Genomic DNA, 25,335 nt, shown 5'->3' with positions numbered 1-25,335 from the left:
AACTTCGGTCAGTGATTACTACCGCAAGATGTTATGCGAATGAATATAAATAATATGAATAATGTTGCATCTGTGCCACAATATTTTTCGAAATGTACTATCTTAATACATAATTCGCCAGTCTCTTCACTCACTCACTCACGTCCGTCCGAATGCGCAGTCGCCTTCTGCGCAGCTGCCCGAAAAACCTTACAAGACCGACATCATGGCAGGCGGCGGATTTACAGCCGCGAAAATTCAAAGAGAAAGGCGACTACGGCCGCAAAAATTCAAAGAGAAAGGCGACTTCGATTAAAGCTCTAGAGCCCAGAAATGTGATTTCGACTACAACTCAAGGCCTAATTACGCATTCATTCAATACACTGTGGCAGGTGGCCGGGTGCGGCCCTCAATTAGCCGCCTATATAAGGAGCCGCCGCCCTACAATCAAGGCTGGAGTCGGGTGAGGAGGCGGACGAGGTCAGAGGAGGCGGCAGGAGAGGCCCTGAGTGTTGTGTTTGTGAGGAGAAGAAAGTGGCTGCTGGAAGCCTGGACTTTGGGAGTCGGTGGGGGTTTGTTGTGTGGTGCACATAGAGACTGTTGTATATCGTAGAAGTGTAAATAAATGTGTGGTGATGGCTTGCAACGTGTCTGCCTGTCTGTGTCCGGGCCGTACCATTCTACAACACCTATATCAGGTTTGTGGTGCTTATACTTATTATACTATTCCACTCGTGCCCGTTTCATCTTACGTTGTCGAAACGGGCTCTTTGTCTAGTAAGGTCATAAAATGAGTTATTCCAAATATCAGATATGTCTTTTATCCATCCAGGTCAGAGAATGTCCAGTTCCATTGCCTCAAAACACCACTCACATCCACATTTATTCCCAGTTTAAGATGAAAAGTAACTGCGTCAGATCCCTGAGTGGGGTGGGGCGGTAGTATTTATTGTGGTCATGACTGAGAGAATAAAAGTGAAAAAAAAAAACGGTAACTTTCACAAGTCCTATAAATGTACAACGGCTGTTACAGACACAAACCAAATGTATGTGTGTACTGTATAATATTAACAGTAAGAGCAGCTCACTACTGAAAACGGTAAATAAAGGAGGCAGTCAGGATCGAACTGGGGGACTCTTGATTACAAGTCAGCAAATCTTACCGCTACGCCATGGAAGCTGTTGTATTGTCCTTGAACCTTTTGTGAAAGTGTTTGTGTGAAGCCTGAAGTCTAAAGATCAAACATTCTATAGTTTATACCTACATTTTTTAACATTTATTACTAAAATATGAAAAAGTTTGTTTAACACTTTGTTTACACAGATTACTGTAAGAAACGGAATACACATGAAATGCATGTGTTCCAAATAACGATCTATTATTTCCACTCTAAAACTCCAGCACTTCACTCCCAGGTAATCAAGGCATGAGCTGGGAGAACATTGTGCACATTTTGCAATGGTGGGGGGATGGAATAGCAAGCTGCTTGTCTTAATCGGCACATTTACAGGACAAAAGACGCTGACGGAGAGGTGTGAACGGATTTAAGGTGGGCCGGATCTACGTTTTCTCGTAGGCTGTGGTAATTCTAGTGTTAATAAACCTCGCAGCACAGAGGTAATGGCAAGTCTCCGGCTGCACTAGGTGCTCAAAGAAATCTAACTTATTATTTCAATCACTCAATAGACATTAAGATAAAGCACAGAAAGTTAAAAGCAGCATGGTATTTATTACAAGAATAATAATAATACCACTGGAACAAAGAATAATAGAAAATAGGACTGAGAGGAAAGTCTGAATATATATATATATATATATTAAGCTTTTTCTAAAGCCTATAAAAAAAAAAGTAGAGATGGCAAGGATGAATGTTGCAGGGCGACGTTTGATTCAGCAGTCGACATTCGTGAAAATGCTGTTAACTGACGATAAGATGAAAACTGGTCATACGTGTCTTTGTTTTCTCTTCTGATATTGCTCTTCCATCATCGCTGTTTCTTTTCTTCTTCTAACGTTGCTTTCAAAACGAGGCGTATTTACTATAAAGTTTCATGCCATGGTTTCACAACACATGAATGTTCCATGCACCTGATTAGCTGGCTGTCAATATGATGGATGGATTTTGCTCAAACTCTTTAATCTATCTTTTACCAGATAATAATAAAGTTTTTTGATATAACCTCATGTCCTCGTTTCCCAGGCTGTAAACCAAATTTTTGTCCCAGATGTCCATCCATAAAGTAATCAATAGCATGAGGCATGGCTCAGTCTTCCTCTCCCAGGTTATAAAGTAATTGAGCCACCAGCATGTCTTCCTTTCTATGTTGGAACAGCTGTTTTTAAAGTGAGGTGTAAGGGAAGAAAACCTGCTTTGATTTGTCCTGAATGTAGTTCATCTGTTGTCTTGTCTCGAACAAAATATAATGGAAAATTAAACCAAAATGTACAGATTTTGTACCCTACAACAACATTGAATTTGAGTGGTGAGACCTGAAGTTGGCACATTACAGACACTTCCCGATCTAATGGAGCCTGAGAGAATCTGCCAGGAAGAATGCTCAAATCCAGGTGTGTAAAGCTTGTAGAGTGTAACTGAAGAAGACTGGAATTGCAGCTAAACAGGCTTTTACAAAGTACCAAATGAAGGATATAAATGAGGGATTTCAGTTTTTGATTTTTAATTAATTTACAAACCTTTCGGAGAACATGTTTTTATTTAGTCATTCTAGGTAATTGAATCAGTGATCCTTCCTCGATCGCGAGGGTTGCGTTCCAGAAACCCTTGCGAAAGGTGAAAATCCGTGAAGTAAAAACCATATGTTTATATGGTTATTTTTATATATTTTAAGCCCTTATAAACTCTCCCACACTCATATAAACATTTCCCGCACAGTTTTACAGCATAAACCCTTTATATTCTCTTAGATATTAGGTAAGATTCGTTGAAATTATATATGTAAACACACTGTTTATATACAGTAAAACCTAAATGTTATTTTAAAGATATCGAGCGTCTCCGATATCACATGTTACAGCCATTACGATAGACAGGCCACCAGCAATAAATACGTACAATGCAAGAAAAATTGTATACAGTAAAATGTGTACAGTGACACTAAACGTGCGTACATGTACTAAGTACTGTATGTAGAAAATTAATTATGGTTACTCTCCAACAATGACACAACGACTTGTCCGATAACGATGAGTTTAATTTTAATGCACAACAAAGGAGAGCGTTACAGCTCTTCTAAAGGAGCCTCTTCAGGCGACTGTGTAGCACCGCCATCGTTCGTCGTGCAGTCTTTAATCCAAATCCCTAAAGCAGATTCTATCCAGACTACCGCCTTATTACGTCCACTTACAACTCATTTCGCGCCCTGGTTAAAGGACACTGTGGCCGTAGATCTTATATTCTTTTCCTCCTTTTTAAATAAAACGAACTGTGAACTCTTTGATGCCGTAATGGCGTCCTACAGCGGTGTAGCTGTTCCTTCAACATATCTAAAATTTTTACCTCTTTGGCAATCGTTAGCATCTTCCGTTGGCGCTTGGGCACAGCCCCTGAAGCAGTAGCAGGAGCAGATCGTTTTGGAGCCATAACGTAGGGCTTGACTATGCACGAAGATAAACACAAAAGAACACAAAAGTTAACTCTTTACACAGCAAAACACGTCGATGCTGAAAGAGCGAGATGAGATTTCCCAGGTTAACACAAAGTGGAATCGAATTCGGCGCTCCATTGCTGAGCCAATCAGCACACAGGGACTTAACCACGTGCTCTGATTGGGTAGCTTCTCAGCCATCCGCCAATAGCATTCCTTGTATGAAATCATCTGGGCAAACCATCTGAGGAAGCATGTACCAGAAATAAAAAGACCCATTGTCTGCAGAAATTCACGAACCAACGAAAAATCTGCGATATATATTTAGATATGCTTACATATAAAATCTGCGATAGAGTGAAGCCCCGAAAGTCGAAGTGCGATATTGCAGAGGGATTACTGTAGTTTAATGGACAACAATGGCTACTGTATCCATTTCAAGTTAAATCTACAACACCATAAAGTGTGCAGAAAGTAAAAGGCTTGGTAGGATCTGCCAAGACCTGAATCTGGCAGGTTACAGACGCTGCCCATCCAACGTAATGGACCTTGAGAGGATCTGCCAGAAAGAATGATTGACAGATAGATAGATAGATAGATAGATACATAGATACTTTATTAATCCCAAGGGGAAATTCACATTCTCCAGCAGCAGCATACTGATACAATAAACAATATTAAATTAAAGATTGATAATAATGCAGGTAAAAAACTGACAATAACTATGTATAATGTTAAATGTTAACGTTTACCCCCCCCCCCGGGTGGAATTGAAGAGTCGCATAGTTTGGGGGAGGAACGATCTCCTCAGTCTGTCAGTGGAGCAGGACAGTGACAGCAGTCTGTCGCTGAAGCTGCTCTTCTGTCTGGAGATGATCCTGTTTAGTGAATGCAGTGGATTCTCCATAATTTATAGGAGCCTGCTGAGAGCCCGTCGCTGTGCCACAGATGTTAAACTGTCCACCTCCATGCCAACAGTAGAGCCTGCTTTCCTCACCAGTTTGTCCAGGCGTGAATGAGACAAAATGCCCATTTGCAGGTGTCCAAAGCTTGTAGAGACTTACCAAGAGGACTCGAAGCTGGAATTGTTACTAAAGGGGCTTCAACAGAGTGCTGAATTTCGTGTCTAAATACTTCTATGATTGAGGGATTTCAGTGTTTGATTTTTTTAATAAATTTGCAAACCTTTTTGAAGAAAAAAAAAGACATTTCATTATGGGTGATTTAGCGTCGAGTCATAGTTAAAAATGGCAAATGTTTCTGTTTATAATTAAATCTACAACACAATAAAGTATGCAGAAAGTAATGGGGTCTGAATATTTCCTGAATCCACTGTTTGTTGTGACACTGAGCTGAGTCGAATGCTGTGTGTGCATGTGTGTGTGTGATTCACACCTGTTGACTAATCAGTACATCAAGAAATAAGCCCACCATTAACGTCATGCACTCCTGTTCTGACATGGAGGCTGGTCAGAACTGAGGGAAGGATAAATGCATCCAATGTCGGAGATGTTTTTGAAGAAACTCCAGAGTGCCCGCTACCTCAGACTGGGGTGATGATTCATCTTTCAGCATATCAATGACAAGAAGCCAAGGCAATCCTGGAGTGGCCGTGACACAGTTCACTGACTGGCTTTGATGGGTTCAGCTAAAGCTCAGACACCTGAAGTCCGCAATCTTGGTGTTATCTTTGACAGTAACCTCTCTATTGAGAAACAGATTAATTCTGTAGTCAAGAGTTGCTTTTTCCAGCTTCGTCTTTTAGGTAAGATCAAGCCTTTTTTTATCTTCTAGGGATCTTGAGAAAGCTACTCATAACTTTTCTCGCCTTGATTACTGCAACTCGCTGTATTCTGGGATTAGCAAATCCCTGATACGCAGGTTACAGTTGGTCCAGAATGCTGCCACTCGCTTTCTGGTTGGGGCAAGAAAGTCTGATTCTGTTTCTCCAATATTAGCTTCTTTACACTGGCTGCCTGTCAGTTTTCGAATTGATTTTAAAATCTTGTTGCAAGTTTTTAAATCTTTACATGGGCTTGCTCCTGCCTATTTATCTGAATTGTGTGTTATACACTGGCCATCTAGAGTGCTTAGATCTTCTGGGGGGTATTTCCGTACGTCGCTTAAATCATCCGAGATCAGGTGCCTCATCTTGGATAAGTTAATGCCGGTGACACTCCTCAGGGATAGGTCGGTTTTTCAAACGCAGCCGTGTATTAGATTAGTCGAGCTGGATCTAATCATATGAGATGAATGCGTGCGCCTGCGCTGATTGAAAAGCCCATATATATTGAGTCTAGAAAACATGATTAGCGAGTCTTTGATAGGCTGTAACAAAATGACGAAAGAACGGGCGCATTTTTTTTTTTCCACACAAGCGGAGCAGGACCTTTCATTCGAAGGACATGAAGAATTTCAAGATTTAATATGCACAAGGGGTAACACTGCAAAAGCAGCCCAAACCAGAAAAGACAGCTGGCAAAAAGTGGCCAATAAATTAAACGCTAAGTAGTGTGCATTGTACTTACCGAATGCAGCGTTTCATTTCCTATGTGTCAGATTAATTATTATTTAATATGTCATAATTCCAGATCAAGGAGAACATGGGAACAGGTTAAAGTGAAGTAAGAATATACTTCAAACTGGTAAATATTGGTATATAACTATTTAAAGAATTGTTGACATAAATAATCATATATAATATAAAAATCATTAATTTTAAAGCTATTAAGAAGGCAGACAAGCAAAAAACAGGTGGAGGTCCACACGGTCCAGACCTAACCCCTGCAGAAGAGTTGGCTCTCCAGCAAAATGCCCATCGCCCTGTTTCTGAGGGCATTCCAGGGGGAAGCTCCTCCTCAGAACCAGTGGCAGGATGCAGTGGTCACTTCATTTCAGGTAAAGGATGGTCATTGCATGTATTTGTCCTCCATGTGTGCCATAGGTATGTTCCATATAGCTCTCTTTTTTGTTGGGTCAGTTGCATGGAATGTCATATCCCTTGAACCTGTGTCTGACCAACGAGATATGGACGAAGGTCAAATATTTCATGAAGACACTGTGTCTGATTATTCATCAGGAGGAGAGGTACATTTTCCAAATAATGTTTGATCATATTCCATTCTGATTAGTCCCATGTGCCCCAATCACATTTGGAAATCCTTGGTAATGAGAATGTTAGGCTGATTGTGAGATTCTTTATGGAACTGTGGGTGTTTTAGCCTGTGTATTACCTACCTGCAATGGCATGAGACGCCTCTTTTATTGTCTGCACACGCAGGTGTCCAGGAAACACAATGAAAACCCGAAGGAAATATTTCAGAGCCAAACAGACTTTACGAATTGCCTGGCAAACTGCACTTTTAGTTAGATTTTTCGCATCGCCTACAGTATATAAAAAAAGTGCCGCTTGTAAAAAAAACCTCAAAGCAATGCCTACTGTCTGTGTGGTTGTGAGAGCCTGACTTCGCCTAGTTTGACTTCGAATATAAGGTGCTAATAAATCTTTGAGGTACAATATTCCCCCTCGGCTAAAGCGGTATCTTTTGTACAGAATTTCCTCCAGGAGCAATAAAGGATCTTGCCGATCGCGCAAAACCCTCTCTATATGAAATTCTCTTCTTATAATTTGCGCACCAATATCAATTGGTCGCTCATTCATGAACGGCGGAGCCATGACTGGATGACTTCCACGCACCGTCACTGATCACGTGTGTAAACTAATCATTGTTTACGTGGAACAAACCCGCTCCGTGCAGCTTTGAGGATTAGGATGTGCTGCTATGACAACACTTCCAGCAAGAGTTTCGAAAAACCCGACAGATCCAGGATCAGGCCAAATCGTCAACAATTACATCCGGCTAAACGACTAATCCACGTATGAAAAATACCCCCCTGGTCAGTTGTCTCTTGTTGTCCCTCGTACCAAGTGTAAAACTAAGGGGGACAGACAGGGCTTTTGCAGCTGCTGCTCCTCGACTGTGGAACTCTTTACCTCATCACATAAAGGATTCGTCTACAACTGAACTGTTCAAAACAAGATTAAAGACTCATTTTTATTCACTTGCTTTCTGTGATCTTCAGTAATACTGATGGTTTCCTCATTGTGATTATGTAACATTACTTCTATTTATTATTGATTTTAATTATGTTCATTTACTTTATTTGTATTTGTTATGTTAATTGTATGTTTTTTTTCTTCTGTTATTGTAAAGCACTTTGGCCTCAGCATTCCTATTTTGTTTTAAATGTGCTATATAAATAAATTGACATTGACATAGAATGCTGAGGCTGGAGAGACCTGAAGATGGCAGTCCACAGTCACTTCTCATTCTTTCTAGCAGAGCTTGAGAGCATCGCCCAGGAAGAATGGGTTAAACTACCCAAATCTAGGTGTGCAAAGTTAGTAGAGACTGACCCAAGGAGCCACAAAGAGGAATCTGAATTAAGGGTCTGAATGCAACTAGGAATGAAATGTTTCAGTTTTTGATTTTTAATAAATTTACAAACCTTTCTGAAAACATCATTTTGTCATTATATGAAATTGAGTTTAATGGATGGTGGCAAGTTTAGCTAACAACATAATGAAAGGTGCTGCATAAATACAATTTATTACTATTACAGTGGAAACTTGGTTTGCGAGCATAATTCGTTCCGGAAACGTGCTTGTAATCCAAAGCACTCGTATATCAAAGCAAATTTCCCCATAAGAAATAATGGAAGCTCAGATGATTTGTTCCACAACCCAAAACTATTCATCTAAAAATTAATACAAAAAATAAAGTAAAAATACATAAAACAAATTAACCTGCACTTTACCTTTGAAATGAATCATGGCTGGGCGGCACGGTGGCGCAGTGGGTAGCGCTGCTGCCTCGCAGTTGGGAGACCTGGGGACCTGGGTTCGCTTCCCGGGTCCTCCCTGCGTGGAGTTTGGATGTTCTCCCTGTGCCTGCGTGGGTTTCCTCCGGGCGCTCCGGTTTCCTCCCACAGTCCAAAGACATGCTGGTTAGTTGGATTGGTGATTCTAAATTGGCCCTAGTGTGTGCTTGGTGTGTGGATGTGTTTGTGTGTGTCCTGCGGTGGGTTGGCACCCTGCCCAGGATTGGTTCCTGCCTTGTGCCCCGTGTTGGCTGGGATTGGCTCCAGCAGACCCCCGTGACCCTGTGTTCGGATTCAGCGGGTTGGATAATGGATGGATGGATGGATGAATCATGGCTGGTGTGAGGGAGATGAGAGAGAAGAGGGTTATTGTACAGGACGACTTTCACTCTAACTAATGGAATCTCTGCTATCTGTTGGCTCACTGGAATCTTTTTCTTTTTTTGCGACTTTAACAAGGAAACCTCTCCATTGACATTTGCTTTGGCCTGAAGACTAACTACACTTGGACACAAAATTTAAAATAAATGCTTTACGCACTGTAAGGCTTCTAAACTGTTTTGGGATTGCACCCAACAGGACGACACGCAGAAGAGCGTCCCAAAGCAACCACAGGTTCCCAGTGCTGTAGCAGTTTGCTGCAAAAGCGAATCCGAAAAGATCCTGCTGTTGATGTGTGATACAAGGAACATTATAAATGCAGGGCACAGTATTACTTGGCTCCGGCCCTGCCTGACTGCTGTGTCTGTGTATAGGAGAGTCGCAGATCCCACTACAATAAGTAACCGTGCTGTTCCTGTTTCATGCTGAATAAAGCTGGTGTCGCTAAAGTGCTGAGACTCAGCCTCGTGTTTTGGGGTGCAAGACAAGGACTCGCATGTCACAGCACACACACACACACGTGGTCACAATGCTGTAGTAAACAGTATATGCTCGTACGGATGTTGACTATATGAGTGAGGCACGCCGACTGAGACCGAGAATGGGAGATGATTACCCACAATCCCGCAGTGAGAGAGAAGAACCATCAGCTTTTACATGACGCTCGGCAGACAAAGCGTATGCATACTACTTGTATTGCAAGACCTCGCTCGTTCATCAAGTTAAAATTTATTAAAAAATTTAGCTCATCTTGCAAAACACTTGCAGACCAAGTGACTTGCAATCCAAGGTTTTACTGTATAATAATTTGTGTGGAAAGTGAAGGGCCTAATTGATCTGCCAAGACCTAAAGATTGCAGGTTACACATGCTTCCCGTCCAATGTAATGGAGCTCAAGGGGATTTGCCAGGAAGAATGGGAGAAACTGCCCAAATCCAGGTGTGCAAAGACTGTAGAGACACACTCAAGAAGCCTGAAAGCTGTAATGGCTGCCAAAGAGGATTAAGAATTAAGGATCTAAATATGTCTATGAATGAGAAATAAATTTACAAAGCTTTCTGAAAACGTTTTCATTTTGTCCTTGTAGGTAATTGAGTGTAGTTAATGGACAATAATGGCAAATGTACAGTATCCATTTAAAATTAAATCTACAATGCAATAAAGTGTGCAGAAAGTGAAGGGTTCGATAGGATGTGACAGAACCTGCAGATGGCAGTTCACAGATGCTTCTCATTCAATCTAACGGAGAAGATTGAGAAGATCTGCCAGGATGACTGAGATAAGCTGACCCAATCCAGGGGTGCAAAGCTTGCAGAGACTTTTTTAAGAAGACTGGAAGCTGAAATTTCTGCTAAAGAGACTTTTGAATTAAGGGTCCGAATACTTCTATGCTTGAAAAATTTTAGGTTTTGATTTTTAATTTGCAAACCTTTATGGAAATATTTTCATTTTGTCATTGTAGGTAATTGAATGTAGAGAAAAGCCAAGCAAAATGACACCTTTTATTGGCTAACTAAAAATATTACAATATGCAAGAACATCTTGCCTGAAGAAGGGGCCTGAGTTGCCTCGAAAGCTTGCATATTGTAATCTTTTTAGTTAGCCAATAAAAGGTGTCATTTTGCTTGGCTTTTCTCTACATTCATAATGGCTAACACAGTACAACACCTTAGTACTATAGGTAATTGAATGTAGTTTAATGGACAGAAATGACAAATTTACAGTAGCTATTTAAAATTACATCTGCAGGACATTGAAAGGTGATATATAAATAAAATTTCTTATTATTATTACAATAAAATGTGTGGAAAATGAAGACCTCGATAGGATCTGCCAACACCTGAAGGTGGCAGGTTACACACACCTTCCATCCAGTGTAAAGGAGCTTGAGAGGATCTGCCAGGAAGAATGGGATGAACGGCCCAAATCTAGGTGTGCAAAGCTTGTAGAGATTAACCCACGAAGACTCAAAGCTGAATTAAAAGTCAGAATACTTCTAGGACGGTGAAATTTCAGGTTTTGATTTTTTTAATAAATTTGCAAACCTTTACAAAGCACACGTTTTCACTTTAAACAAAGGCGGCAAGTTTATCCATTTAAAAAATGAGACCAGCGATAGACTCAAAGTGTGCAGAAAGCGAAAGGGGGTCCAGGTACTTTCTGAAGCCACTGTTTGTATTGTTTGTGTGAAACGAGTGCAGAGTACCACATACAAACAGCCCCCCCCCCCCCCTCCACCTTCTGAAGAGAAAAAAAAAAAAGAACAAACAAAATTGCAACAATTTGATTGGTTGTTAACTAACAACAAGGAGGAATGCATGGCATGTTGATGAGTCAGTCTTGCCAATGGTCCTGCTCTTAATGTTATGCTTTCTGACCAAGAGCAGAAGGTGGGAATTTATGGAACTCTCACCAGCACATTCTTTTTGTTTTGTCTTATTATAATAAAAGCATGCTTTTACTCCTGCAGAGAAAAAAAAAATAATCTTTTTTTTTCTGTTTTTTTTTTTGTCTTTTCTATTCAGGCCTGCCAGTCATTATTGTTGGCATCACCCTGGCAACTTCGTTTAACAAGTACGTAGCAGACAATTACTGCTGGCTGAATGTTCAGACAGATATCATCTGGTCCTTTGTCGGGCCCGTTCTCTTTGTTCTATTTGTAAGTGCTTACGCTGTTCCCTTCTTTTATTAAACGTATCATATAAAGACATTCAGAGAGCACATTGTCACATGTTAATTGAGGCAGAACAAATGGATGCAATTAAATGGAGATGCAAAGCTATTTGATGACCAGGTAATTTTTAAAGATATAAATGAAATGTTTCTGGCATTTGCATCTGCTCGTTATATTAATGTTTAGAACTTTGTTCCGAATGTCCTTGATTTATAGAATTCTGGTACACACTTTAAAAAAAAGAAACAATATTAAGACATGCAGCTATAGAAAATAAATAAAAATAGAGAGTTCCATTGTCTGGCAGATACCAATGCTATTCACTAACTGGTAATTCCAACAAGCGAGTGTTGCAGCGGAGCACAATTGGAACTTTTAATTACCGGTACAAACAAAAGACACTCATATCAGTAAAGTACCTGTACGGCACAGAAATATAGCATGTGATTGCTATTTAGGCAGGTCAATAAAACTACTAATCCATTACCTTTCCAAGCACAGATCTATTAGTAATTTTTCCTAAGAGTGTCTTTCATTGGCGCCATCATCACAACAGAATATATTTCACAACGAGAAAAGCTGTAGAAGAAACATTTCACGCTAACTGAGTTACCTGTATAGGCAGAAATCAAACGGTACTCCAGCACACCAATAGCCTCACGCTATTGTGGGTCCCATTTGTAGCCATTCATCTGGTAGAATGTGGTGGCCAGTTTATCTGGGGGGGGGGGGGGGTGTAAAATGTTAAAATTGGAGCAAAGCTGTAGGTAAAGAAGGGTGGAATTAATGAGCACAGTTCATCATTTTGGGGTCGAGTTCCACATGGTAAATGTTGGGGTGCCCCCTTTTATTCAAACTAGAGTGGAGGATGCAGTCTGTGCCCCCACCACCTGATCACTGATGGATTAAAGGCCAGAGGTCCACATGACCATCATCATCAAGTTCTTCCATGTGAAGCCTGAATACAATGAGGACTGATTGAGGTCATTAATGTTAGGTAGAATACCTAAAGGGGGCTGGGCGGGTGGTGTCCAGGCCTCGGAACCCCTGCAGATTTTTTTTTCTCCTTTTTTTGTTTTTTTTCTGTCCTCCCTGGGCATCCGACCTTACTTATATTCAATGTTAATTAGTATTACCTAATTTTATTTTCTTACAGTCATATGAAAAGTTTGGGAACCCCTCTCAGCCTGCATAATAATGGACTCTCCTTTCAACAAAACAGATAACAGTGGTATGTCTTTCATTTCCTAGGAACATCTGAGCACTGCGGTGTTTTCCGAACAAAGATTTTTAGTGAAGCAGTATTTAGTTCTATGAAATTAAATCAAATGTGAAAAACTGGCTGTGTAAAAATGTGGGTCCCCTTGTCATTGTGCTGATTTGAATGCCTGTCACTGCTCAATGCTGATTACTTGGTGTGATGAGCTCGTTAAGCCTTGAACTTCATAGACCGGTGTGTCCAATCATGAGATATAAAGGGATTTAAGGTGGTCAATTACAAGTTGTGCTTCCCTTTGACTCTCCTCTGAAGAGTGACAGCATGGGATCCTCAAAGCAACTCTCAAAAGATCTGAAAACAAAGATTGTTGAGTCTCCTGGTTTAGGGGAAGGCTACAAAAAGCCATCTGAGAGGTTTAAACTGTCAGTTTCAACTGTAAGGAATGGAATCAGAAAATGGAAGGCCACAGGCACAGTTGCTGTTAAACCCAGCAGGTCTGGCAGGCCAAGAAACATACAGGAGCGGCATATGAGCATGATTATGAGAATGGTTACAGACAACCCACAGATCACCTCCAAAGACCTGCAAGAACATCTTGCTGCAGATGGTGTATCTGTATATCGCTCTACAATTCAGCGTGATTTGCACAAAGAACATCTGTATGGCAGGTGCAGTGCTTTGGATTGATGAGTTTTGGTCACAACAAAAAGCACTTTACACGGCGGAAGAAGAACACCTCATTCCAAGAAAACACCTGCTACCTACTGTCACATTTGGTGGAGGTTCCATCATGCTGTGGGGCTGTGTGGCTAGTTCAGGGACTGGGCCCCTTGTTAAAGTCGAAGGTAGGATGAATTCAACCCAATATCAACAAATTCTTCAGGATAATGTTCAAGCATCAGTCTCAAAGTTGAAGTTACGCAGGGGTTGGATATTCCAACAAGACAATGACACAAAACACAGTTCGAAATCTACAAAGGCATTCATGCAGAGGGAGAAGTACAATGTTCTGGAATGGCCATCACAGTCCTCTGACTTGAATATCATCGAAAATCTATGGGATGATTTGAAGCAGGCTGTCCATGCTCGGCAGCCATCAAATTGAACTGAACTGGAGAGATTTTGTATGAAGTACGGTCAACAATACCTCCATCCAGAATCCAGATACTCATCAAAGGCTATAGGAGGACAGCGTCTAGAGGCTGTTGGATTTGAAAAGGAGGCTCAACTAAGTATTGATGTCATATCTCTGTTGGGGGGCCCACATTTATGCACCTGTCTAATTTTGTTATGATGCATATTTCTGTAAATCCAATAAACTTAATGTCACTGCTGAAATCCTACTGTGTCCATAAGGCATATCAGATATTAAAAGGAAGTTGCTACTTTGAAAGCTCAGCCAATGAGAAGCAAAAATCCAAAGAATTAAGAGGGGTTCCCAAACTTTTTCATATGACTGTATATATGTTGTTGTTTTTCACTTTCATCATCCTGAAAAGCACTTTAAGCGACATCATTTGTATGAAAATGTGCTATAGAAATAAATGTTGCTCCACAAGGCTGGACAAAGCTGGCAGCACTGTGAGGATTACATTTCTTGATATCTCCAGTGCCTTCAATACCATCCAGCCATCCCTGTTAAGGTGGATGAGCCTTTGGGGTCCAGGATAACTTGTTCTATTTCAGCCAGGGGGGTTCAGAATGGCTCATTCGTATCTATTTTGTTCAAATATATATATATATATATATATATATATTTTTTTTTTTTTGTTACCTGTATGAACTATCTAGTTTTCATGTGTCAGTCTGTGTTTTGTCTTGTGGGTGGAACCATCGGCCCCTTTATCTGACTTATAAAGGCTGAGGGGAAAACCTTGCAGCCGCTTGCAGTTCATTGAAATGCACCCACCGTGTGGTGAGTTTCTCTACTGGTTATTTTGATTGTTTGATTGTTGTCATTTCTTTTGATCTTCCTATTGGGAATTTGTTTGCTTTTGGAATTGCTTATTTTTGAAAGGCATTGTTAGTGCTGGGCAGTATAACCAAAATTCTGTATCAGTGGTCGCCAAGTCTGGTGCTGGAGGACCACCGTGGCTGCATGTTTTCATTCTAACCTCTTTTTTAATGAATGCCCTGTTTGTGCAGCTGATTAACTTCTTGTGAATTCATTTTAATTGAATTGGTTTTTTAAGATTTGCTCCCCTGAATTTCTTCATCGTTCCTCTGAATTGCTTCATTCCTTTCCTTAAATGGCACCCAAACAGAAATGAAATGTGAAATGAGGGAGCCAACAGAAGACCAACTAAGTGAGGGCCTCAAACTCCAACCAGTTGCTAAATGAGGCGCTGATTCTTGTCATTAATTAAACTCGTTCTTTATTTTCGTGGCTTGTTGCTGCTCTCGTGGTGCATTAGCAGACATTTCTGAAATTGGTGATTTTCCCTTTTCTAAGAGCTCTGCTAAAATGTTTTGTGGACCTGAGCAGATCGACATTCCTGAGACCTTCATCTTTCTTTATTTTCAGATATCGTATGATGGACACCAGTTGTTTTGGCTCATTTTGCATCTCATTATTGTTTGGCTGGTAATTAAGGAAAAAGAAACAATTAAGGGGTTTGAGCCTTCAAGAGCAAATCAAATAAAACGAATTGAAAAGAAGTTCATTAGGAGCAAAAACCGGTCACTCATTAAGAAAAGGGTTAGAATGAAAACCTGCAGCTCCGGTGGTTGACCGGAGTTGGCAACCCTTGGTCTGTATCACAGTATTTTTCAATATTATACTGGTTTCACGGTATTCAACGGTATTTTTTTCACATGCATGAGTGGATGTTAACCACATTTTCCACTGCAATTGTACAAAAAAACATTTTAATGTGCACACAAGTATTAATCCAGGTTTGCATGGCCCCATAAAATGGCACTAATGAAGAGAAGGAATCACATTGCATGACAGTTGCAGTCAAAATATAGAACCTTGTTATTGAACAAATTTTGCAAACAACTTAAACTAAAATTGTGACAACATATTTTTCAACCATCAAAAGAGGCATTTAGACTTAGTAAAATATCCAGAGGCGCTTATAAAAAGTTGTATTGCACTGAACATGTCTTAGAGAAGGAATAAAGAGTAAATATGTTTTGTAAACCAACTACACTTTCTGTTAATGTTAACAATCTCTGTCCACTGACACGTTAGCTATATGGATTGTAATGGCGTTCGTTATCTCGATCTACCGCTTGCTTTTTTTGTTGTAGGCAGTACTGACAGGCATTTCAAAATATAGGATGGAACAGATTATTGAAGGCTTTGTAAACCATAAGCAGAATTTTAAAGTCAATTCTAAATGGCACAGATAACCAGTGTAACGATGCTAAGACTGGCGTGATGTGCTCGGATTTTCTTCTCCTAGTTAAGATTCTAGCAGCTGCATTCTGCACTCGTTGCAATCAATTGATGTCTTTTATGGGTGGTCCTGAGAGGAGTGTGTTACAGTAATGTAGCCGACTGAAAACAAAAGCGTGAACTAATTTCTCAACATATTGCAATGTTATAAGAGGTCTAACTTTTGCTCTATTTCTTAAGTGAAAAAAATGCTGTCCTGATTAATATGTGATTTAAAATTCAGGTTAAATAATTACCAACTATATTCTTTACCTCTGTCTTGACTTTTAATCCTAATTGATCAAGTTTATTTCTAATAACCTCATTACAGTAATCCCTCCTCCATCACGGGGGTTGCGTTCCAGAGCCACCCGCGAAATAAGAAAATGTTTATATGGTTATTTTTATATTGTCATGCTTGGGTCACAGATTTGCGCAGAAACACAGGAGGTTGTAGAGAGACAGGAACGTTATTCAAACACTGCAAACAAACATTTGTCTCTTTTTCAAAAGTTTAAACTGTGCTCCATGACAAGACAGAGATGACAGTTCCGTCTCACAATTAAAAGAATGCAAACATATCTTCCTCTTCAAAGGAGTGCGCATCAGGAGCAGAGAATGTCACAGAGATAGAGAGAAAAGCAAACAAATCAATAGGGCTGTTTGGCTTTTAAGTATGTGAAGCACCGCGGCACAAAGCTGTTGAAGGCGGCAGCTCACACCCCCTCCGTCAGGAACAGACAAAGAGAGAGAGAGAGAGAGAGATAGAGAAAGACAGAGTTTGTTTTTCAAGCACAAATCAATATGTGCCCTTCGAGCTTTTAAGTATGTGAAGCACCGTGCAGCATGTCGTTTCAGGAAGCAGCTGCACAAAAGATAGCAACGTGAAGATAATCTTTCAGCATTTTTAGACGAGCGTCCGTATCGTCTAGGTGTGCGAACAGCCCCCCTGCTCAATCCCCCTACGTCAGGATCAGAGAAAGTCAGCGCAAGAGACAGAGAAAAGTAAGTTGGGTAGGTTCTCAGCCATCTGCCAATAGCGTCCCTTGTATGAAATCAACTGGGCAAACCAACTGAGGAAGCATGTACCAGAAATTAAAAGACCCATTGTCCGCAGAAATCCGCGAACCAGCAAAAAATCCGCGATATATATTTAAATATGCTTACATATAAAATCCGCGATGGAGTGAAGCCACAAAAGGCGAAGTGCGATATAGCGAGGGATTACTGTATTCCCATTTTTGACAATCACTAAAATTTCTGTTTTTTCCTTATTAAGTTTGAGATAATTACTGATCATCCATTCAGAAACACAAGTACGCACGCACTCACACACACACTCCTTCACAGAGCCAAAAAAGCAACCGGTAATAAAACAGAAATTGAAGACTGTATTAAACAATAATAAATGAAATCTAACTACACAAACTAAAGCAACAACAACATTTGTTTCTATAACTCGTTTTCACACAAATGATGGAGCTCAAAGTGCTTTACAGGATGAAGAAAGAGAAAAAAGACAAAATATATTAAAAAGTAAAATTAGGGAACACAAATTACATAGAATAAAAGTAAGGTTCAATGGCCAGGGAGGACAGGAAAAAAACAAAACAAAAAAAAAACTCCAGACAGCTGCAGGGGTTCTGAGGCCACGAGACCACCCAGCCCCCTCTAGGCATTCTACCTGACATAAATGACCTCAATCAGTCCCCATTGTATTCAGGGTTCACATGGAAGAACTCGATGATGATGGTCATGTGGACTTCTGGCCCTTAATCCATCAATGTAGGGACATCATGGTACCCTGATCAGGTGGTGGTGGCGACACAGATCGTCACCACAGAAAACTGGAAAAAGAACAGCAGAGAAAGTAGGAGTTAGTACGGATCCCATCCCAGTTCCTTTACGGTGACATATAATAAACACGAATTTAGCAAACACAAATTACTAACAAAAACCACACACAATGAAGTCCATGATAAAGTCCATAGAAAACGGTGACCAGTGTAGTGAAATGATGGGGGATTTGAAAAGTCCAGAGATCAGCTCGCTGCGTGTGAATGTGAAGATCAGTCCTTACCGGTATTTTCCTGATGACTTGTGATGGCATCAGGAGCGCTCCTTTCTTCGCAGGTCAACAGCAAATCCTCAGACAGTCCTCATGCAGCTGGAAGACACCAGACAGTCCATACACCGAAAGATTAGACGATCCAAGACAAGAACAAGAATCCACTGGCCTTGATTGGGAAGGCAAACAGACAGGCAACTCCAGACACGAAACAACAAAAGACTCACCCTCACTCGGTAGAACTGGCCTCCTTTTAAATCTCGCACTGGCCTCCTTGTCCCCAGCAGCCCCGGCACCCTTCGCAGACGACCAATCAGAGCCACTGCTGGGAGTTGAAGTTTCCACTCTGCAGTAGCACCACTACAAACACATCTCTTGTGTTATTGTAAGGTATCACAACACAAGGCTTTGGTGACTTCCGCATTTACCCTGACATGAACATTGACAGTTGCTGCATTGTGAACAGTGGTAAGGGGGGCTAACGTCTTTCTTGTCCTTCTTCTTGATTGAAGTCCCGCACCTACTGTTGCACCACTGTGAAGCTTCACGCGACTGAAGTCATCAGACATAACCATGGTGGATGCCGTATGCATCACTATCTCACTAATCTGCGTCAAAGTCTGACATTTTTTTTTCTTAGTGGGAAAAGTTAACATTAAAATAACAAATCAAAGTACAGTTCTGACAGCACAATCGCTTCGTATACAAGAGACATGAGATACAAGTGTTCAGTTCACTACGTCTTGCTATCCAATTGAAATTTAAGAACTCTATTATAACCATATAGGCCCACAGACGTATATGCAGTCAGACAGACATTGCCCACACAGACATTATGTTGTGTATAGCTGTAGTCAGGACTTTTTGCGACTTTGCACGACAATGTCATTTCATCCAATAGATGGCAGCAGAATACTCTCCTGAGACTTACTTGGGCCTAACAGTGTATAGATACGTTCCAGACACGTCACCACAAGTTGAACTTGGGCTTAACCGTAATAACAGAAAATTCTGAGCCTGAGTCATGCTGTGGGTTAACACCTTGGTGTTTAATGTACTTTTCATATATTGATTGTATCTGTATTAAATTTAGTCTCATTTACTTGCACGGCACAGAGCATCACGGCCTGTAAACTGTTAGAACAGAAACTGCTAATGAAAGAACTGAACAAATATGAAAGTCGGGAGACACACCACACTGCCATAAAGAACAATAAGTGTGTTAACAAGATGACAAATATGTTGGAGTCTCACGAAGAAAGAGAAGAGTTGTGAAAGGCGCTATATAATAGATACATTTGAAAGGCACTATATAGTAAATAGATGATTTGAAAGGCCTTATGTAATAGATATGAAAAGCAAATCCTATTATGGGATATCATCTACTGTTGAATTTTGCTCTGTACTTGTAATATTTCTGTTGCACTATTATATTATATTGAGGATGACTTGTGTTCTGTTCTGTGTATTGTATTGTATTTACTCCCTTTTTTTGACACCCACTGCACGCCCAACCTACTTGGAAAAGGGGTCTCTCTTTGATGAGCCCATTGGGGCACTTCTTCTGTGATTTTGGGCTATGCAGAAATAAATTGTATGTATGTATGTATGATAGATCTGAAAGGCATTATATGATAGATATGAAAAGCGGTATATGATAGATAGATTGAATGAAAAGCACTATAAAATAAATTTAAAAAATGTATAGATAATTAAATAGTAAGAAAGGTACTATACTGTATAACAGATATGACAGGCACTATATAATAGATAGAAGTGAAAAGCACTATATAATAGATACATAGATATGAAAGGCACTATATAATAGATAGATACATAGATATGAAAAGCACTATATAATAGATAGATAAATAGATATGAAAGGCACTATATAATAGATAGATAGATAGAAGTGAAAGGCACTTATTTGAGCTGGCACGTCCATGACACTGGCAAGTACACAAAGTGCACGTCCACCTTTGACGTCTCTCTTCTTCTCATGCTCCACAGGTTAACACCATTGTGTTGTTTCGTGTTGTGGTGGTAACAGTTGCCAGTGCAAGGAGACGCTCAAAAATGATGACACCCAGCTGTTCTTCAAAGTCCCAGAAACTGGAGTTGACATGGTAGGTGACCCTCACACATTTGATCTAATAATGAATAAAGTCAGTTAGTCAGTCATTGTCCAACCCACTATATCCTAACACAGGGTCACGGGGGTATTCCTTTTTATTTGTCATTTTGTTGTGAAGTTGATTTCAGATGCATGGGCTTCCTGTCTGGACTGGTTACTGGTACCTTTACTGGCCGATAAGCCATTATAGTGACAGAGGGACTCATGTGCTTCCGCAGCACATTGGGTGGCAGCCTCCTTTTGGTGTGGGTCCCATTTTGTCACCCACAGGGCTGCATGGGAGTTGTAGTTTATTTTGGGCAGTCCAGTTTGGGGTCCTTGAGGTTCCACTACAGGGGGCTGATGTGATCAGTCTCCCCACTGGAGCGGACCCAGCTGTGCTCTGTGATGGTAATGAGGTTTCACCGGACATACTCCCAGGTCTGGGCTGAAAAACAGCCACTCCGGCATCCTTAGGTGGGACAGAGTCAGGAATGGAGTCAGACAAAGCTCCCCTGAGTGAAGTGTAGGAGAAGAGAAGAAATAAAGTGTAATTGTTTAATGGAATTTTATTAATGCCTTTGGTCACATGAATATTGTACTAAAGTGCTTGCTGTAGGTGGAATGTTCTACAGAGGTGCACATTGGTGTAAACTGGAGAAAGGGGAAGAAGTGTTCTCTGGGTTAGATATAATAAAGAAGATATGGGGGGGGGGGGGAATGTCTCATTAATACATCACATAAAGAAGAAGGACTGTGATAAACAGAACCTGGAGAGAAAGCTACTGTCTAATGAATAGATAGATGTGAAAGGCACTATATAATAAATAGACATCCATGAATGGGACTATAAAGTAGATAGACTTCAAAGGCACTTATGATAGGCAGATAGATAGAGAGACATGAAAGGCACTATATATAATAGATATGAAAGGCGCTATATAATAGGTAGATAGATAAACAGATAGACGTGAAAGGCCATATATGATAGATAGACTTGAAAGGCACTGTATGGTTGATAAATAGATGTGATAGGCACTATATAATAGACAAATAGAGAGACATGAAAGGCACTATATAATAGATAGATATGAAAAGCACTATATAATAGATAGATAGATAAATAGACATGAACGTCACTGCATAATACATAGACATCCATGAAAGGCATTCTAATCCTATTCTGTAAGACACAGGGAGCCAGTGAAGACGGAGCAGGATGGGTGTGATGTGCTCACTGCTGCTGGTTCAAGTGAGGACTCTTGCAGCTGAGTTTTAAATAAGCTGGAGCTGTGATAGAAGATTAGAAGGGTCCGTCACAGGTGGAGCAGTGGTAGTGCTGCTGCTTTGCAGTAAGGAGACGGTGGAAGATTTGTGGGTTCGCTTCCTGGTTCCTCCCTGTGTGTGGATAGCGCTTTGAGTACTGAGAAAAGCGCTATATAAATGTAATGAATTATTATTATTATTATTAAGGGGCACCTGCCAGTAGGGAATTACAATAATCGATGCGGGATGTGATAAAAGCATGGACAAGTTTCTCAGCGTTGGAGAAGGAGAGGAAGGAGCGAACACGGGATATGTTACGAAGGTGAAAGTAAGAAAGTTTGTTAATGTGATTTATGTGGGCGGAATAAGAAAGGGAGGAATCAAAAATGACACCAAGATTCTTTACAGTAGAGGCAGGTCTGATGAGATCACCGCCAAGATAGACTGGGAAGGAGCTCATTTTATTAAGTTGCATTTTAGTCCCAATTTGCAGGAGTTCAGTTTTATTGCAATTTATTAAAGAGTTCTGCTCCATCCAGGGTTTAATTTCACTAAGGCAGGTTGTGAGCTGAGAAAGCTCTGATGAAGTTCCACTTTTAACATTGTAGTAGAGTTGAGTATCATCTGCATAAAAATGATAACCCAGTCCATAGCTACGGATAATATGGCCAAGGGGAAGCATATAAATTCAGAAGAGAAGAGGGCCGAGGACAGAGCCTTGAGGGACTCCTTGTGTGACTGGTGCTGAGTTGGATCTGCTGTTGCCAAGACTAACAAACTCTTGCCTATCAGTCAGATAGGACTTGAACCACTGGAGGGCAGTGCCAGAGATACCCAGCATGTTCTCCATTCTGGACAGTAGGATGTCATGTCTGACAGTGTCAAATGCTGCACTGAGGTCTAATAGAATTAATATGCTGGTTTGTCCAGAGTCTGCTGCCATAAGCAAATCATTGGTTACCCATAGCAGAGCAGTTTCACAGCTGTGCCGCGCCCTGAAACAGACGGAAAGGGTTCCATCAAATTATTAGAAGTTAAGTAATTGGTGAGCTGGGAGGCTACAACACGCTCGAGAACTTTTGACAGGAAAGGTAAGTGGGAAATAGGCCGGAAATTGTTAAGATTTTCAGCATCAAGACCAGACTTTTTTAACATTGGGGTTACAGAAGCAATTTTAAAAGTGAGCAGCACAGAGCCAGTGTCAACGGATGAGTTTATTATTGTTGTAACAGTCGGGATTATGGCATGAAATCAGGATTTAAGTAGTGTGCTGGGGATGGGGTCCAGTACATAAGTAGTCAGCCTCATCTTACAATGCAGGTTATTAACAAACGCAGATGTGACTGGTGAGAACTTAGAGAAGGAGCTGGATGGAGTGGGAAAACAGGGAGAGATATAAACAGATGATATACAGTATTTATGTTAGTTGAATTATTTAGATCTTTAATTTGGGGACCACGGGAACAAAGCTTAGAAGCTCAACCCTACAGGGGTCCGTGGTCACCGCTAGGGGGCGCCCAGATGTCAGGAGAGCCCTGGTCCTCAGCACTTCCGCCACACCCAGAAGTGCTGGGGGGACAATGACCAGGGCCACCCGGAGTGCTTTCGGGTGCATGGCCGGCACTTCTGCCACACCAGGGAGTGCCGGCAGAAGATCATTGGGAGACACCTGGAGCACGTCCAGGTGAAGATAAAAGGGGCCGCCTCCCTCCATTTGATGGCTGGAGTCGGGGGAGTAGAAGGACAGAGCTTGGTGGAGATGAGTGAAGGCGGACAGAGAGAGAGAGGCATCGTGTGAGGCCTGGACTTTGGGGGAGTATTGGGTTGTGTGCTTCACTTGTGTAAATAATAGTTGTAAATAAATGTGTGTGTGGTGCTTTGCATCAATGTCTACCTGTCTGTGTCCGGGCCATCTACCACTGTGTATGTATATATATATCCATCCATCCATTTTCCAACCCGCTGAATCCGAACACAGGGTCACGGGGGTCTGCTGGAGCCAATCCCAGCCAACACAGGGCACAAGGCAGGGAACCAATCCTGGGCAGGGTGCCAACCCACCACAGATATATGTATATATGTATATATATATATATATATATATATGTATGTATGTATGTATGTATGTATGTATATATATATATATATATATATATATATATATATAGAGAGAGAGAGTAGATATTGTGGTGGGTGGCCGGGTCGCCTCTTCTACACATGTTCCGGGGGAGCAACCATGGGCATCTCAGTATCTCCCCTGGGACGCTTGATGGCAGCCTCCCTGCTTCAGTTTCCCCGCAGGGCTCCATGGGAGATGGAGTCCTCCACAGCCTGGTTGGGAGCTGGAGTGGCTGCCAGGGGGTGCTGCATGGATTCCACCACCCAGTTGGACAAATCTTCAGCCCCACCCGGAAGTGCAATTGGAATCAGGTGGTCAAGCACCTGGAACACTTCCGGGTGGGCTATAAAAGGGGCCAGTCACCACCACTCAGTGGCCAGAGTCGGGAGTAGAGGACGAAGCTTCAAGGGAGGAGTGGTGGTGCCAGCAGGGCGTGAGTTGGTTTGAGTAGTTTGTGCTTATTGTGGGACTGTGTTGTGGCTGGGGGGGTTCACAGGGAAGACGTGCCCTCCAGCTGAAGAAAATATACATTTTGTGTTATTTTATACGTGCCTCCGTGTTGAGTCTGTGCCGGGTTGGGCACTATAAAGTGCTATTGTTACAATACACACACACACACACACACACACATATATACGCACACATTGTGAAAAGAACTTGAGACAACACGCTCATAAAGGTTTGGGGTGTGAGCCCTGTGTACTGTTAGGTCCAGAATAGCCTTTCCTGGCTTATGCATTCACCAAAAAAATGAATCATACAGCGGACAAATTGCAATGCATGAGAGACGTTTATATAATGAGACTGGCAGGAAATTGAATACAGAGGGAATGCTGGGAAGAAGGTCGTGCGGAAATGATGTGGTATGGTGAGGCCAGAAGTGCAGTCGTCAGGTAAGGTCTGAAGTGATGGGTTTAACGGGTGAGTGGTATCATCTACCAGTCTTCTTAGTGTACGTTTTATTCTTCCCCTTTTCTGTTGAATGAGAGAGAGAGATGTTAATGCCTTGTACAAAACCTACTTTCTTTATGCAATCCCACGTCATTGATCCTGTAAGTTGCTCCCCAAGAGCGCGTGTGTGACAACATATATTGTGACGAATGGGGCTGTACACACCCCTCTTAAATGCTGATACAATGGGAACCAATGCAGTTTACCTCCTCTTTGCTCTGTTGGATGCTGGGCTGCTGCTGTGTTGCGTGATCTGCTTCTCGATCAGTGCTTTGTATATTTAAAAGCCTGTACAGCACCTGTTCTTTTTGCTTATTGCCTTGTCTCACTTCTCCCCCAGACATCCTCTGCTTTATTATGCAGATTACGAATAAAGTTTATGTTTCTTGAAAACCCTGAACGAATCTGTGCGATTATGTAACCCAAGCGTGACAATATGTATATATACACACCTATATGGCGTCCTGTCAAAACATCAGTTCTTAAAATGAGTATCCCTGACTGTAATACATTACAGTTTGGATCTGAAGACTGTAACAGAGGAAAGTAAAAAAGGGAATTTAGTGAATCGGGATATCACATTATTTTTTGTTGATTCTTCCTACATGAAAGACTTAAGACAGATTTACTTTTTCAAGTCTTTTTGCTGAAATCTTTTGTGTCAAAGCAAATAACGAGAGGAATAATGAGATGAAA

The 25,335-nt window shown here is 41.2% G+C and overlaps 1 protein-coding gene across 1 annotated transcript in view; it reads left to right on the top strand.

The window, feature by feature from the left end:
- adgrd2 (adhesion G protein-coupled receptor D2) overlaps positions 1 to 25,335 on the top strand; it is a 324,978-nt gene that overhangs the window by 137,068 nt on the left and 162,575 nt on the right. The window contains exons 14-15 of the mRNA XM_051931976.1: positions 11,373 to 11,506; positions 20,201 to 20,316. Of these exons, the coding sequence (XP_051787936.1) occupies positions 11,373 to 11,506; positions 20,201 to 20,316 (250 nt within the window). The remainder of the gene's footprint in view (positions 1 to 11,372; positions 11,507 to 20,200; positions 20,317 to 25,335) is intronic.

This window comes from Erpetoichthys calabaricus, chromosome 9 (assembly GCF_900747795.2).
Source record: "Erpetoichthys calabaricus chromosome 9, fErpCal1.3, whole genome shotgun sequence".
NCBI classification, from domain to species: Eukaryota; Metazoa; Chordata; class Cladistia; order Polypteriformes; family Polypteridae; genus Erpetoichthys; species Erpetoichthys calabaricus.
This window is presented reverse-complemented; position numbering and strand designations above follow the sequence as displayed.